Source organism: Strix uralensis, chromosome 1, assembly GCF_047716275.1.
Source record: "Strix uralensis isolate ZFMK-TIS-50842 chromosome 1, bStrUra1, whole genome shotgun sequence".
Lineage (NCBI taxonomy): Eukaryota > Metazoa > Chordata > Aves > Strigiformes > Strigidae > Strix > Strix uralensis.
In genome coordinates, this window is record NC_133972.1 from 98,410,951 (window position 1) to 98,425,001 (window position 14,051).

General features: G+C 39.5%; 1 protein-coding gene across 6 annotated transcripts in view; it reads right to left on the minus strand.

The window, feature by feature from the left end:
• Positions 1 to 14,051, minus strand: part of GRB10 (growth factor receptor bound protein 10) — a 150,285-nt gene that overhangs the window by 55,477 nt on the left and 80,757 nt on the right. For all 6 annotated transcript variants that reach the window (XM_074875018.1, XM_074875038.1, XM_074875047.1 and 3 more), the window contains 2 exons: positions 6,578 to 6,794; positions 3,614 to 3,755 (listed from right to left, as the gene is read on the minus strand). In XM_074875018.1, the coding sequence (XP_074731119.1) occupies positions 3,614 to 3,755; positions 6,578 to 6,794 (359 nt within the window). The remainder of the gene's footprint in view (positions 1 to 3,613; positions 3,756 to 6,577; positions 6,795 to 14,051) is intronic.

Below are 14,051 nucleotides of genomic sequence, written 5' to 3' on the forward strand. Positions count from 1 at the left end.
TAGATGCTCCCATTAAATGACTATCCCATTTGCCTACATGTGTTTTTAGTTTTGTGCTAGTACAGCAGACCCGTTATTTCTCACTGTTCTGTCTTCTGGGGAGCAGCTGCCGTACACTCCTGAAGCCATCAGCTTTAAAAGCAGTATTCAGTGCCTGATTGGCAGCAGAGCTAGAGGTGGCATACTGCTTCCTGCTGTGTTGAAATCAGTACCATTACCCAGCAGATCTCAGAAAATATATTTAAAAAAAATTATTCCCGATACATGCACTTTGAGTAAGATAAAGAAAATGCTTCATCATCATCATAAAACAAAAAAAGTCTACTGAAAAAAGTAAAAGGTTTATTACAGCTATTTTTCATGCTTTACTGCTTTTACCTTTCTTTGCTGCACCAAGAAAAAGCATGAAACAAATGCAGAGCAGTGCATAAGCAATGTTGCAAACCGCTTGCCACCATTTTTTTAACAACTGCATGAAAAAAATAAAAGGATCAGAAGAATCTTAACAAGAATTTGTATGTCTCAAGCTCCAGCTATATGAATAAAATTTTGCATATGAGAAAAAACAACATCTATTTTTTCAGCTGCAAATATAAGTCAAGCTTTATGACCCAAAAGCTCCTTTACTCACTCTTCTATTCACACATGCATCCTTTTCCTATAAGGAACAATATACTGGAAAAAAGTTTTAATTTAGTAAAATTTGAATGGAGCTGGCATTTCTTTATGCCCAAGGCTTGGCGATATGACATGAGACTCTTCTGCTTTTAACACGACCAGATCTTTAAATTCTTCTTGCATAACAACTACTAGGTTTTATCATTGCAGAGTTTGATTTTAAAATTACTAAAAAATAAGACTTGAGTTGTTCCATGAGGAACAACACTAACATTTCATTTCTTAAGAAATCATATCAGACACCCCAGCTTCCCAGTGACACCCCCGCCCCCCACGCACTGTTACACAGTCAGCAAACAAAATATCCGCTCCTTTCTGAAATCCTCTAAGACTACATTAACCTGGATCCCTCTCAAGCCCCTGAGATAGGAGCTGACCAAAGACAACATTTCCTCCATGCCATGCGTGGGCCATGATGCTCTGTGTGATCAGAGCTGCAGCATTGCTGGCTGGAACTGCTATTTGCCTATTTACATGCAAATGCTCGAGAGGCACAAAGGGAATTACTTTTCACTAACACCTCATATATCCCATGTAATCAGAATGGCTCATTCCAATCTCCGATGTTAATCCTTGTTTATAATCTGCAAGCAGAGAACCTGAAATTAAGCATCATTATGTTTAACCTTGGTTTACATTTAACATATGTATATTTTTCTGAAAACACAGCTCATTTTCACTAACTGTCGGCCATTAAAATGTGCTGCTGCAGTCCTTTAACTAAGCTCATCACTTATTTTGTTAACCAATAGTTTATATTATATCTATGGAGATTTATCGAAGCAAGAGCATGTACTAAAATAGTTTATTCAAGTTCCCAAACTTTACTTTTTTTAATGGAATGGAGTTGGAAAGATGTATATCATTTAAGTTACTCATCTTTTACTCATGTGTAGCAGACTCCATTGAAGGGAACTAGAACTGGATTAAAGACAACACTCTATAATGATGCTGAACAGACAGATTATTTTTTTATCCAACAATACTACATGTTTAAAATTGAGATATTAAAAATAAAGTTTTCTTCCTTCATGAAGAAACTGAACCTACTCTTTTTCTTACTTTTGTCCACCAATGCTTTAAAACTAGAGGGTTTTTTTCAGTTCTGTTCCTCTATTCCTTCATTAAAAGAGAGGAAAATAGTTCATTAGAGAGGAAAAGAACACTTTCCTACCCTTCCCTCACCCTGAGCCAGTGTTTTTCATCTCAAATCAGTTGATAAACTGAAATGAAGTGTATCTGCATCAACAGAAGCCACTATTGTCCAATATGCTTTACTTCCTCATCTTGCACCCTAAGAGATTTTACCACTATAACTGTCTTTGATTAAAAACTTCAGCAGCAAGCATATCTATACAAGATATTTATTTCATTTTAGGCTTTCAAAAGGCTTGTCAAAATTTTCCATTTTATTAATTTTTTTTTAAAAAAAATCTAAACTAAAATTTAAGAAAAAAGATCTACTTTTACTCTGTCTTTATAGCCATCCTACATATATTAAAAAATTGTTTACTTTTAGATTTATGTGCTGTTAAACCACCAGTTTCTAAATTCCATCAAAAACTGACACACTTAGGGTTCTTAAAGCTTTACAGGGTAACCCTTAAGGTGGCTTGGCTAATATTAATAAAACATAAAGCAAGGAATCCCTGAAACAGGGGAATATTTGCAAAGGTAAACATAGGCTCATCAGCAACTTCAGTTTGTCTCAGAAAGGCAGTTACACTGCTGTCCTCTCAGTAAGTGCCAGGAGGCAGAATTGCCCCTTGTTTTGTCTCCCCGGAGTCAGGTGAGCACTGCCTTGGCAAAACAGCCTCTCCGCTTAGCTGGTACCCAGGCCTCTGATGAGGTCCTGCTAAATCCCCAACAGGATGACTCCATCTTTTGCACGATTTGGTTCTCTGTCTTATATGTACAAGAGATACAGTAAAACTAATTAAGATACACTGTGTCTTTAAAGAAAGCAGACAGCTCTTTATGGTGATACAAAGCAATACAGAAGATGTGAGGGCATACATTAGGGCCTAACTGCTTGTAGCTGAACTGTCCACCCAAACCCTCTTATCAGGTAGAACAGATGTAGGAGCTACTTACAAAGTAACTGAGCAGTGATACAGAACATCACCATCTTTTTGGGTACTCAAGCCCTGAACTGTTCTAAGCCAACAGTCAAGAAGAACAACACATCTTTTCATCCCCATGCAAGTCAGCACAGTTTACAAAATAAAGGCTTTAGAGCCCAGCTTTAGTCTTTAAATGTGCTCAAGGACTGACACAAAACAAGGTGGTTGCTTCTCAGAGTGGAGGATAGAGATGAAAAACCTGTTTCCAGTGTCACTGCTCTGGACCACGAGAGCTCTGTCTGTGCTATCTTCACTGCCAAGAACCCAGAGAGCTGCTCAACCAGCTTTCCGTGGGACAGTGCTCCCCTTAAGTCCTATTACAAGGAGCTGTGCCTAGTTACATGCTTCAAGAACATTATTTTGTATTTTGAGCAGCTTCATGAAAAACAGCAAAATAAAGCAGCACCATGTCCTTAAAGAAATCAGCTGTTCAGTGTCTTTGTGGCACCTAGAATATACAGTGTAACATGCACAGATCCCTCTCCAACTCTAAGCTAATTGACTTCTAAATTAGTAAGTCATTACCTTAGATAAGAAAATCCAAAAGATATTAGGCATTACTGCTTCATTCACAACACGCATGTATCTGAAAGACTTGCTTCATTTTTTTTTTTCACTTCATTCTTACAAACCTTTAAAAAAAGGTCTAAAGCCTGTTTCAAGACACTCTCTCAGCCAGTGCTGTCCTACTCACAGACAAAGCCTACAAGTGTTTCTACTTATCTTGAAACTTTCTTTCTGCCCTCAACATGAAATAGTCCACTGCTGGTTTGAACACAAATGGATGACCCAAAGCTTCATCCCATACTCACATGCTTACTAGCAGGTTGACTCTGAGGTAAAGATCCAGGGGCCAGCACTGGAGAGCTTGCGGGGCTACAAAGTTCTGGGAAAGGATTTGGGATGGCCGGCAAAGATGATGTTCTGAATTGTTGTTCTTCTTCTTGAAGACGCCTATAAACACAGAAGCACTGAGCATTAAGAGGAGCAAACTGGCATCACTAGACCTGGATCTCCTGCCTCACCATTTATGGTAACGATGCTAAAAGGAATCAAAACCACTCTTTTTCTAAGCAACTACTATACAGTTACAGCAACTACAAGCACAAAGTAGCTAACTGCACGTGAAAAATGACCAGTCAGGCATCTATCCTTGTTTTGTTGCTTATAACTTCATTACTTAGGTAACTGAGGTAACTGTGCACATAAAATAAACAAAAATATATGTCTGTACTCACTGTTGTAAACACTAGCTTACAAGCATAAGCTCTGTGCGCCAGAAAATCAGTTAAGCTCTTCCAAACCAACGTGAAAGAGAAGAACACAACTGCAGTCACTCGGAGCCAAATTCCACGTGAATCTGCAAACGTAGGTGTACCCCTGTAAAGTCTCTAAGCTGAGACTGAAACCAATATTGTCACCTCATTACAATACCAGATTCCATCTCCAAGCAACTTGGCATTTCCTAGAGAAATGGAAATGCTAAGACTCAGCTTGAGCAATAAACTGCAATTACACCCTCCCACCTTATGCTCGTTCTACGGTTACTGTTCAGACAAGTTTGCATCTCCCAAGATATGCCTCAAGTTTACGCAGGACCAACAGAGCTTCAAGTTCCAGTTTATAATACACCCGTACTGCCCACACCAACAAAAGGAAAACTAAAGCCTACCGGTCGCCACAGAAAAGCCTGGGAAGATGCAAGACCTATTCACGACCGCCCAGATTGCTTTAGGGTTTCCCCACTGCTAGGGCATCACCACTGAAGATGCACACTACGTGACTCTTCACGTAGTGGAGGCTGGCCAGCAACGCCTTTGCAAAAGGCACCATCTAGTGGCAACCGTGGAAGTTTCCAGAGACAATCAACTAATGCCTGGGTTTGAAATGCAAATCATTAAAAACCCAATTTGCTCTTATTTTTTCCCATTCCTTCAGCAAGTAGAGCCTTTGTAATGGAGCTGCCTGGGAGACAACTGGTGGGTTTGCCTCTGGCAGTGTGTCCCACTCTGGGCACGTTCACTGTCTCTGCCTGTACCAGAACCCGCGGGCTGATAAAATTTAACTACTGGGAAATCTGCTCCACAGGTAACTCTATCCTGCAATTTAGTTGCCTTGGTGTTCCACGAATAAGCCTTACAGATTTGGGTTTTTGCTATAAATAGCAGGTTCCAACCATAACTATGAGCCATGCAAACAACTACTTGACCTGCTTGATTTTTTTTTTTTTTGTGCTACCCGTGTGTGCACTTCCCTACAGCATAGGGTAAAGAACAGTCTAAGACTTTTCCAGCTCAGTAGACTTGTTGTATCAGCAGCTGTGTAATAGTGCTCAGTATTACAAGTTTTTGACTGAGCTCCATTTTAAGAAGTGGAACTACAGACTCGACATAATTAGAAAGGTGTGGTTTTCTTAAAATTAGAATTCACTGTGCTGTGCTCTGCTCTGCCTATACTGCTGCAGTACATAATTTACTTCATGACCGATACACACATAAAACTGTGCTCTTAAGAGAATTACTACAGTCAACCATTCTGTTCTGGCTGCAAAAAAACACACAGCCAATGCCCTCTATAGGAAAGGGGTCTAGATAAACCCCAATAAAAGTTTTGCCATTATTTTCTCTAATGATAAACACACAATGTTCTTGTGCATATGGAAGTACAGAGTTCAGAAAGGCAGAGTGTTCTCAAAAAAGGAGTTGCTGAGTTTTGAAATGCCAAGAATAGTTTAAATGAAGTGTTTTGATTGAGATATTTACAAAACATTGACAGTTATAGTACACTAGAGAGTGCATTTTCTAGTACAGCCCTATTCAAGGTTAAATATGAAATACTTGTAAAAAAATGACTGCATCATTAGCTGACTCAGTTGTATTGCAGTTACTGCATACTACCCATTCATATAGAAAAGCTGCCTGTTAAGAATACCATTCCTATAGGAAATACATCAGTGTAAAGAATTAGGAGCAACCCTTTCCACATCTGGGATTTTTCTTTTATTATTTTTACTTATCACTGCTTTTGGAGAAGACACTGTTAACCAGAAGGAAAGGAAAACTCCAAATCTCTCTGATACAGGCAATTTACCTACTCTGCGGACAGGAGCTTCATTCCTCCTGCTGCTTAAAAAGATTTTAAGAACCTATAGACTCTCCCATCACCACCAAGATTATTCCACTCGAAGCCTGAATTCAAGCCCCCATCCTGACAACAGGGAGACAACTTAAACACTTCTTTCTCTGCAATGACTCACATAATGCACTCAAGTGAAAGAGCTGAAAGTGCTCTAGGAAGAACTGTTAAATACCTATGACGTGCTCCTTTTTTGTTTGTCTTGGACTGTTCAGGAATTCTCCACAAAGAGAGGTGTTTTTCGTAAATCAAAACTAGATGAATGCACCCTCATCTATCTACATGATCTCTTATGTTTTATAAAAACAAGAAGCTGTCAGTAGGCACCATACTTGAGAGAACAGTTTGGAAATAAATCCAAATACAGACTTAGTTTCTGTAAATTGGTACCAAAATGCTTCTACACATACCTGCTATATGTACATCAAACATTGATAAAAAGGATGAAAGTGTGACATTTTTGCATTTACAAAACACATGGAAAATTTGCATCCTTCACTTACCCGGTACATCTTTTTTCTTATGCAAAAGTCCAGTCTAACACTACTAAGCTCCTATCGAAGTTTACCTCCTATTTTAAAACGTAGTTCTTTTGAAGCTAGTTCAGGACAACAAAAAGGAGGCAAGTCCCTTGTTCCTACCTGACTGCCATAATGCGCACAGGCTGAGACCGCTGCACCTTCTGCCTTGGAGACATGGGCTGCAGTGCACCAGATCCTGAGGATGGCAACTGACTGCGGTTGAGCTGACCATTTTGAAGGAGCGGAGTGGTTTCCGACTGCATACTGCATGTAGAGTATAAACTTTCAAATGAGGAATTCATGTCGTTTACCAAAGCTTCTAGGTCCACATCGTCATCTGAAAGACAAAGGCAGTATAACACATCTGGAAGTCCCAAATAAAAGAAGTCTAGAAAGACCAAAGACTAAATTTCAGTAAAGTTATCACATAATTTTAGTTATATTTTTACAGTGCAGTTTTTTATTGAAGTAATTTATTTATTTTAAAGCAGAAAAACACAGCTAATAACAGCCAGTGATGGACATTTATTTTGTCTTCCTTGGTGAAAAGCTACTGACACAGAATAAAATATTTCTACTACAGTATTTACTATATAAGTATAGCCAACATTTGGTGGGATTTTTAATAATGCCAATGTTAATGTGAAGCACCACTTCACTTACTGATAAACTGACATACATTTCAAAAGTATATCACTTACAAATACCTCAGTTCAGCTTGTCAATGTATCAAGTTCACATTGTCAAACACTGTAATAAACACTTTGCAAGATCCAGTAATTTAGAAGGGGGAAAAAAAAAAACAAGACAGTGTTGGAGAAGTCAATATGTGGAAAACATACTCCTCTGCTGTACATGTTGGAAAGCTATCATTATAGTTCGTTAAAAATCCCGTCTGTATTTCTGCATATTTTTGTGATACAGTATTTTGAAGGGCAATGCAAGCTTTTAACTGTCACTCTGAGGACTTTATAAAAAGATCTGTATCCTTGCTCTTGCAACATGATAGAGACACCCCTACCTTAAAGAGCTCAAAGCAAATTAACTAGGGATGTGGTGTGGGTTGTTGGAAGAACATCAGTCCCTAAAAAGTGCACCAGCTTTTCTATATACACCACCTTACCTCACAGTAAATAAGTAACTTGTGCTCATTCGTTCCTCCTTAATGATCATAATTACTCTGCAAGACAACAAAATTCTGCGAGCCCTTTGCACTAACCACTCTCTGAACTCCTATTGCAGAGTACTGTAATTACTCCCTAGCCACAAGTTACGTCACTCCCTATCAGGAGTTCAGTGGGCTGACGAACACACACATCGATATCTGCTTCTGGTTACTGCACAGCCACTGCCTGCACAGCGACTTCAGACCAAACACAGCTTTGTGCATCCAAAAATGTGCCCTTATTTTCCAGCTCTATCAACTGTCCTGATAAAAATATACCATTGCTGCCTGCAGACCTTGTATCTCACAAAACTCTTCATGACATGGATGGAGAGTAGAGCCAAGCAATGGAGCTAGCAAACGTTTACACAACACTGTGCAGCTAAAATATGCTTGACACCCCAAGTATTTTCTGATACCCATTCTTTTGCCATGTTTTCTAGGTAATGAACCACCAGGAACAGCTATTCAGCTTGAGATCAATCACAGTACTTTGAGATACCACAAATGATTTTGTACCAATACTACCTTTCTTGAGGATATAATCTGAAACAGCACCACTCAATTTCTGTCCACCTACAGCATAACCATAACGGAATCTGAACACGACAATTATTATGGACATTGATGACCCCAGTTCTCGTTGTTGGATGAGCCAAAAGATCTGCTCAGAATTAAATAGGTGCTGGTCATGTACCTACGTCTGAGCTCTATTTAATGACTTGAAATACTGTGTTCCTCACTGAAAGTTGGTAGGCCCTTTACTAAAGTAAAAGCCACTTAGCCTTCACTGAAAACATATTCACAGGACTTGTAGGTTTGAACATGTGTTAAAAAACTAAAAAAATTCCATTAACCCACAAATAGGTTTCTTCATTCCATTTCTTTATGGTTATTCCCTTCAGTCTCTGTACTTGACAGCTACTACCCTACTATTAAGACTCACCTTCACTAGGCTACACCATCTTCTCTGTCAGCTAGTTCACGCATTCTCAGTAATCCAGACTTTGCTTTGCTTGGACAAAGTCTACAATAATTTTCCTGCTATTTTTAGGGAGACACAGAGTTGCAATTTAAATTTCATTCCGTCCTCCAGATTCTTATCCTATTTGGAGAGGACATATCGAAAACACTTCTTGAGCAATCACAAGGGAACCACAGGAGTAGGAGTATAAAGAGGGAGAGGCTCAATTACAAGGCTTTTGAATTTTATCATTCATCTAAAGTACCAGAAGACCGAGCTGTAGGGCGTCAGATGGCTGTCAAGTAAAAGCTTAGGGGTTGGATGAAGGAGACATGAAAGACAGACCCTGGCCACAGAGTCAGGGAGTAAATTACAGCAACTAACAGCAATTGTTTAGCACGGTGAAAAGCAGAAAGGGAAGAAAGTCAAGGCGTACATTCTGTGGAAGTCCGTACAGCTTGGTCCCTGAGGGTGCTAATTTATTAACAACTTAGACAAAGCTATTAGCATGCAAGATCATTAAGTTTTTAGATGATTGTAACATGGGAGGAATGATTAAGAGTCAGCTCAAGTTATCCCTGAATAATCAAATAGGCACAAAGGTGTAATATGAAGTCTAATATGCATAAAATGAGGTACTTCATGCAAAATACTAAGCAAACCAAGTACATAGTTTAAAGCATAGAATTACCATTAGCAGGCTTTTATGCATATCAATTACACAGCTAAATTCAATTTCCAACAGGACAGGCACCGACAAGGTGCATATAGAGTTTTCCTAATAATATGTTGCACTAAAGTCCAGAATCTGGTTTCACTCCTCTGTCAGCTCCTTTTCTCTGTGGGTGCAGCACTGCTAATAATAGCCCTCAGTCTTGCTATAAAACTTTTGCAGGAGCACAGTTCCTTAAGGTTTTTGAAGACAAAGCCTGCAATCTTGAATTTCATACAGTTTCATCTCTACACAATACCATTTACTACTAAATACCATTATGTTTTGGAGAGATTTCAGCATGCTGCAATAGGAAACCTCACTGCTGTAGGCTACCTCGGAAGCGCCAGCAGATGTCTCAGCCTGCCAAGTAATCCAGTATGTTACTTGTGATGGCTCTCTACTGAGCTTAACTAAATAAAAATCAAATAAGCCATCCATGGAATTTCTAAGCCACTGCAACTATTTTCAGGTTTACTATTCAGAAAAATGTTTTAATTCAGTGCAATCCTTCAAAGTACCTTCCTCTACCAACCAGCAAGACCCAGTCTCTATCAAGATGGAGGGGGGGGAAAAAAAGATGGTAAAACTTATTTTGAGGAGGCTGCTAGTTTGCCAGTCACTGGGCTTTGAGCCAGTACGGCATCATGCTGGTCTTCTAAGTATGCACACACAAATTTTGCAACTGACCTAGAAGAATCACCTTTGTAGGCTATAGCAGGCAGAGCTGCAGGTAGCTGAGGAGCCTCCAGCTATCTTGCAGACATGTGCTTCTAGGGATACTAAAGGCTATTTTCCTTAATCTGTGTTGAATTCTGCCATAAGATCAAGGAGTATAAAACCAAATATTCGAGGTCTGTCTTTTTCTCTCTGTTGAACAGCATAGAGGCTAGCTTATCACTTCTATGCACAAACATGCAAGCAGCCTTTTGCTTTTGAAAGTCATTTTTAAAGGAAAACAGTGGCAAAACCTAGCTCTAACATACTTCTGGTGGTGGATAGGGTACTGGCAGTTTTGCAGACTTCTTTTACCATAAGAAAATACTTGGTACATCTGTGAGCAATGTTCTTTCCCAAACTAGAACCAAAGTGCACACACTGGCAGCTGTCTGAACTTCATTTTGCTTCTTTGCCCACAACTTGTTAAACTTTGGCTTTGTTCACAAACCAGCTCCACTGGATGTCGCAAGTAATATTTTTGGTAAAGTAAATCATGATTTCAATTACAAGAAGAAATTTAGAAGTTCAATTCAAGGAAAGAAGAAAACTGTTATAAAACCTCTACTGAGCTAGTGAGCTAAGCTATCACGTTCCACAAAAACAAAAGCACTCTGAATACCATTGGAATGGTTTTGAGCTTACCATAGGAAGGATGATAACCCCTGAGCAAACTAAGCAGGATCCCACTTATACTGAAGAAACGTAAAGCTGGAATGAGCCCTGCTCAGCTTCATCTGTGCCAGCCTCCTGAAGAAAGCAGGTATTTCCATGGCTGTCAAGGGGCTCACTGCACTGCAAAAATTCTGTTTACTGAAAAAAGCTGAACATGGAAAGAATCGCAGCTTTGGACTACAGACCAGGATGCATTTCATGTCTCTAAATAGCAGCCCAGCAAAGCACCTTTCCTTTTTACATATGGTCTACAGTTCATAGGGAATACAATGAAAAACATCACAGGACTTGTGAGCTGTGATTTAAAAGGCTTTTAAAAACTGTATACATGCATAAATAATTTCCTTCTTGTCTACTTGTTTCAGAATTTAATTATCCAGCATTATCCCTCACATCAGTTCAGAGAAGACTGATGCAAGCGCTACTAGGAATTCAGCAGAAGATTTATAAAAAGGCTATACCACTTGTCTGTCACCATGGAAGTAAGTTTAATACTACATCAAGCCTAACAGCATGTATATAAACAAGTGTTTGATATTACAGTAAGGCAGCTGTTGATTGATCACCTATTCCTATTTCATAGCCTAAACTCAGCAATCAGTTCCCCAAAATTAGTTTCAGTGCAGGACGTTCAAGATCCAGCTTGACAAAGCAAGGAAGCTAAGATAACTCATGTAAGATTTTGCTCAAGTTTAGTTCAGTAAAGGATGATATCAAAGCAGTTAGCAGGCCCTCCTGTGCGCAGTAATTAATGCTCAAGGAGGCAGACGGAAACAGTGAAAGAAAAGAACGTACAGTTGCATATAGCCTAGCATCCTGCATTGATGATGCAGTGAAACACTATGCAAATTATAGGTAGAGGGAAAATACATTTACATTAGAATGAACAGAAGGACTTAACCAGAATTTAAAAGGGCAAAAAAAAAAAAGAGACATCTAAAATACTTGTGGTATCCACCTCAGCATTCTGTTTCAAATCTCATAAAACCACATAGAAGTTATTCTGATTCATATCAGTGACGCAAGTATGTTTTGCAAGGTTTTTGGTATTGTAGAAACTGCATGTTTTATGATCAGAAATGCAGGTAAGGATTACCACAGTGAGATGTGCATACAAGCTCCTTTTACAAGATATTCCCTTATTAAGGGCATCCCTTGCACAAGAGCGCTGCAGCACGTCCCTCCAGTGCCATATCCAAATGCTGTTTTGATGGGGTTTTTCAGAAGTTCCAACCACTAAAACTTTTTATAAATTTACCATTCTGACAACACAGAGCAGTAATGATGCACAAATAAGTCCACCCTAGGTAACACTCATCCTCCTGTTACTTTGTCCCTCTGAGCTTGTAACTATATTTGCTGTATTTACTCAAGTGTCTCACCTCCCTCCATACCCTCTTTCAGCTTCCACTAATGCCACAGGCACCAGTTGCCTATTTGGACTCGCAATTCTTGTACACTGAAAAAGTTACCTACAGCCCCCCTACGGCTGCAGGCATTCAGTACTTGGCAGCTTCTACACCTCTGAGAGACTCATGCAACAGAAGGTGGATGATAATAAGCAGATTTCTCACAATTTTTTAAAAACCCCACAATGACCTCTACAGCAATGCTGCAGCTGAGCGACACCCTCCAATTCCCAATACCAGCTCCAATTCTTTGCAGTCTGTCCACTCCTACCTTATTAAAAACAACATACAGATGGTATTTTTGCACAAGAAACAAAAAGACAATATAAAAAAACATTTGCAAACCCTATGCTTTCACAGTGTTCTCCAGGTCCACTGCCAGACCCAATTATAAAAATACCCAGATTGTGTTGGTTGAACATTAGAAGCTTACAAGATTTTTGGTTGGTTTCATGTGAAAGCAGAAGTCACAAACCCAACTTTGTGTCCTAGAGACATTACCAACTCCAGAGGGATCATAGTCTGAATTAAAAACAACAAGCCTGAACCTCAAAACTCCAGAACTTTATGCACCCTCTAAGTCCCCTTATGGGACTTTGCACTGAGGAGTCCTTTCCTTTATTACTTTCTAACATTCAACAGCTTAAGTGAAATCCTCTACTTTGTACTGTAACTATGGTTGCTGGCCTATGAAATGTCACATCAGTGCATGTGCAGCTTCCAAAATGCTAAATGGACCATGCTGTGGAAGGAAGGGCAAGAAGCTGAGATCGTGGTCGGTAAAAGAGCATGATATTGAGATAGGCATCTATGCTCTTTGAGCACACTGAAATGCCAGAGAAGTCAACAGTGAACTTGTAACTGCTCCAGTATTCTCTGGGTAATTTTTAAATCCCACACACCTCTACTTTAATTTCTGCCAGTAAGGCTGGGATGGCTAACACCAAATGTATGGACATTAATTACAGGTGCTGGAGAGAATTCACATTACTAAAGGTTCATGGTTGGACTCCAGAAACATTTTTAAAACACACCTGATAGATTTCTTGAAATAGAAGACACAAACTAAATCGAACAAAATTAATGTTGCTAGGTAACAACTATAGGAATAAGCTGCATGTGAAAGGTGTCAAAAAAAAAAATCAAAGCATTAACAAGTAACAAGAGCAACTGGCTATAGGTGCCTTACAGTGGGAAGGAATGAAGCTGTACCCTCGGACTAGTCCTTACCACATCAAACAAGTTCCAGGAATTCTGATGGAAAATGAAGGGTTAAAAAATGGAAAATTCCGTTCTTGTTCAGTTCATACGCTTGATGTCATAAAGAGTAAAGACAATGAAAGTTAGGCATCTGGGGGCAAGGTGGTGGATAAGGAGGGTTTGTTTAATTCCAGAGGCAAACTAAGGTAAAGCACGTCTCTGACGAAGATTTTAATGGACTAATCACCACCACCACTCAGCCCTCGCTTGACTCTAAAGCACATACAGGTGTTAAAGCACTGATGGCATCGCTATGAGAGAGGGGGTTGAAACCCAGGAAAAATGTCTAAAACATCTAGAATGCCGATTATGCATATACATACCAGATTTATTACAGCTGTAACAGATAAGATAAAATATGTAAATTATGGCCACTCCCCTTTCCAGACCCTCACACCCCATTCAGAAAACAGCTGGGATTCAACCTTCCCAATACCCATTTTGTAGTAGGAAATTTGCAGCTTTAAAAAAAAAAGCATACATTTCTAAAAGAAGCATCAGGTCAAAGTCTGAACCCAAAGCCAAACAGGACACCAGCTGATCTTGTGGGACTGCACAGCCAGTGGGACTGACTGGCTTCTCTTGGGTGAGCACACCACACACACTTGTCCAGCCATCACTGATGGTGGAGCTCCTGATAACAGCAATTACCAGCAACTGCTAGCCTTCCAAATCCCTCTTTGCAGGCCAGT